Genomic DNA, 2,425 nt, shown 5'->3' with positions numbered 1-2,425 from the left:
TCTGCCACATTTCTATCAATTTCCTTACACTCAGGGCCCGTTCACACCACAGCAGTGCGTTCCCGGCCCGATTCTGGCCAGAACCCGCTGCCTCGCATTGCGGCCGGCTCACTTTTTAGTGGGGCAGGAGGGGGCGTGTCTGTCCATTGAAGTGAATGGCACCGTAGCCACGCCCTCCGGCCGCAATGCAATCGCCTGCACGGGGTGGGATTGTTTAGGTCATGGGGGGAATTAGGGAAGACAAAATCTAGCCCTCCAGCTGGGGAGAAACTACAAATCCCATGAGGCATCTCTCTCCGGGAGTCATGTCTGTGGCTGTGAGGATCTTGCAATGCCTCATGGGATTTGTAGTTCCACCACAGCTGGAGGGCCTGAGTTTGGCTACCCCTGCTCTAAAGAAACCCCCACCCCAAACAATCCCACCCTGCCCGCTTCTGCAGATCTGTACTTACCGAGATCCAACCAACCGTCGCAGTTCCTCTATTGTTTACATTGAGAGCCACAGTGCTCCCTCTGCTGGTCACACCTGCACATTACACCCCCATAGACCTCTATGGCCAGCAGGGGGAGACTTGCAGCGCTGGATGGTAACAGACATTAGAGCGGTGGCCCTCGGATCTCCGTTATTATAGATCTGCAGAGGGGGGAGGGTGGGACCGTTTAGGTTGGTGGGGCACTTATTTTTTAAGGGTTCCAATATTAGTATGGAGCTCCTTGGAGAGTGATTGGATGGGGATGTGTCACGTGACCACAGACCGGCCCATTGTGTCATTGGGGTACATTGTAGCATTGGATCTGTGACATGTTTCATCACCTTCTCTCTGCACTTCCAGCGCCTGGTTCCGGGCCTGGATAGCCGCCAATTGCCGGTCGTGAGCCTCCGCCATCTCCAGCATGCGGTCCCGGTACTCCCTGTCCCACGGAGGATGGAGGCCGGGGTCCCCCTGCAAGACAACACAGGAGGGTCAGAGGTCAGGAGGGTCAGAGGTCAGACCCAGTCACCAGAACATTCCGCCTAACAGCAATCTTTCCATCACAATTTATCAGCATCCACGTCACTTCCAAAGCCCCGAGACCCCCGCCGGGTGCCGCCATCTTGGATGTGATCTCAGCAGACTTCCACTTTATAGTATTCCCCCCTCACTCCGCCCCCAGCGGCTACATAAAAAGTTATGCAAGGAGGTAAGGGGAGGAGCAGAGGAGCTGGGCCAGCATAGACAGCAATTGGACACTCCCAGAACAAAAGAGAGCTACGACATACAAGCAGGGGGCGGGGCTAGGGAACTGACTCTTCCTGGAGTAATCACAGTGACAACTAAGATGGGATTTCCCTTCACTTTAGAGAGATTTCCTGTTGCACCTCCAGGACAGGAAGTGATGGGAAATCTCCCCAAAGGGACACAGAGAGCAAACATTGGACTGAATATATAAAAAAATGCACTTTAAAGGTGAACTCCGGGCACAAAAACCTCAGAACAAGACAGGATGCCCCTCCTCCCTTCCCCCACACCAGTCTGCCCCTCCTCCCTTCCCCCACACCAGTCTGCCCATCATTACCTGGAAGGAGCGCAGCGTGGGGAGGGAGACTTCCAGAGACTTCCGCAGCTTGTGGAACTGAAAGAGAAGCAGAAACGTCACCAGATTGGAGCGTCTGATGTCTCATATTATTGGGGGTGCGGGAGGAAACACCCCCTTGTGAGGCGATCACTTCCTGCTGACTGATCATTTACTACTTAAAGGGGAATCCCGCCGTAAAATGTGTCAGAAACCGCCAACTGTGATGTCATGTGATGTGCCTGGGCCAATGAAAACCCAAGACCAAAAATGTTGCATACTGCACCTTCCCCATGCACCCCCCTCCTCATCCACCCTCACCTCCTCAGTCAGGCTCCTCAAGGCCTTGCTGTCGCCATCCAGCGGCCCGTCGTATCCGCCAATCAGACGCTGCTCTCTCTCGTTCAGTCGGTTCTCTCGCGCTCTCAGGCGGGCGACGCTCTCTCGTGTCTGAGGAAAGGGGAGAACGCTGTTCAGCCAGAGTGCTGATTTCACCCCCTACTATATAGACAACACGACAGGCTGTCACCACTCCTCCCCTACACAGTGGTCACATGACTCTCCCCGGCTGTCACTACTCCTCCCCTACAGAGTGGTCACATGACTCTCCTCGGCTGTCACCACTCCTCCCCTACACAGTGGTCACATGACTCTCCTCGGCTGTCACCACTCCTCCCCTACACAGTGGTCACATACTCTCCTCGGCTGTCACCACTCCTCCCCTACACAGTGGTCACATGACTCTCCTCGGCTGTCACCACTCCTCCCCTACACAGTGGTCACATGACTCTCCTCGGCTGTCACCACTCCTCCCCTACACAGTGGTCACATGACTCTCCTCGGCTGTCACCACTCCTCCCCTACACAGTGG

At 55.3% G+C, this 2,425-nt stretch overlaps 1 protein-coding gene across 1 annotated transcript in view; it reads right to left on the bottom strand.

Annotated features, from left to right (window-relative positions):
* CCDC17 (coiled-coil domain containing 17) overlaps positions 1-2,425 on the bottom strand; it is a 23,833-nt gene that overhangs the window by 17,373 nt on the left and 4,035 nt on the right. The window contains exons 2-4 of the mRNA XM_018571998.1: positions 1,876-2,004; positions 1,558-1,614; positions 815-944 (exon numbers count right to left, since the gene is read on the bottom strand). Of these exons, the coding sequence (XP_018427500.1) occupies positions 815-944; positions 1,558-1,614; positions 1,876-2,004 (316 nt within the window). The remainder of the gene's footprint in view (positions 1-814; positions 945-1,557; positions 1,615-1,875; positions 2,005-2,425) is intronic.

This window comes from Nanorana parkeri, unplaced genomic scaffold, assembly GCF_000935625.1.
Source record: "Nanorana parkeri isolate BGI_ZX_2015 unplaced genomic scaffold, ASM93562v1 scaffold1894, whole genome shotgun sequence".
Classification (NCBI taxonomy): Eukaryota; Metazoa; Chordata; class Amphibia; order Anura; family Dicroglossidae; genus Nanorana; species Nanorana parkeri.
This window is presented reverse-complemented; position numbering and strand designations above follow the sequence as displayed.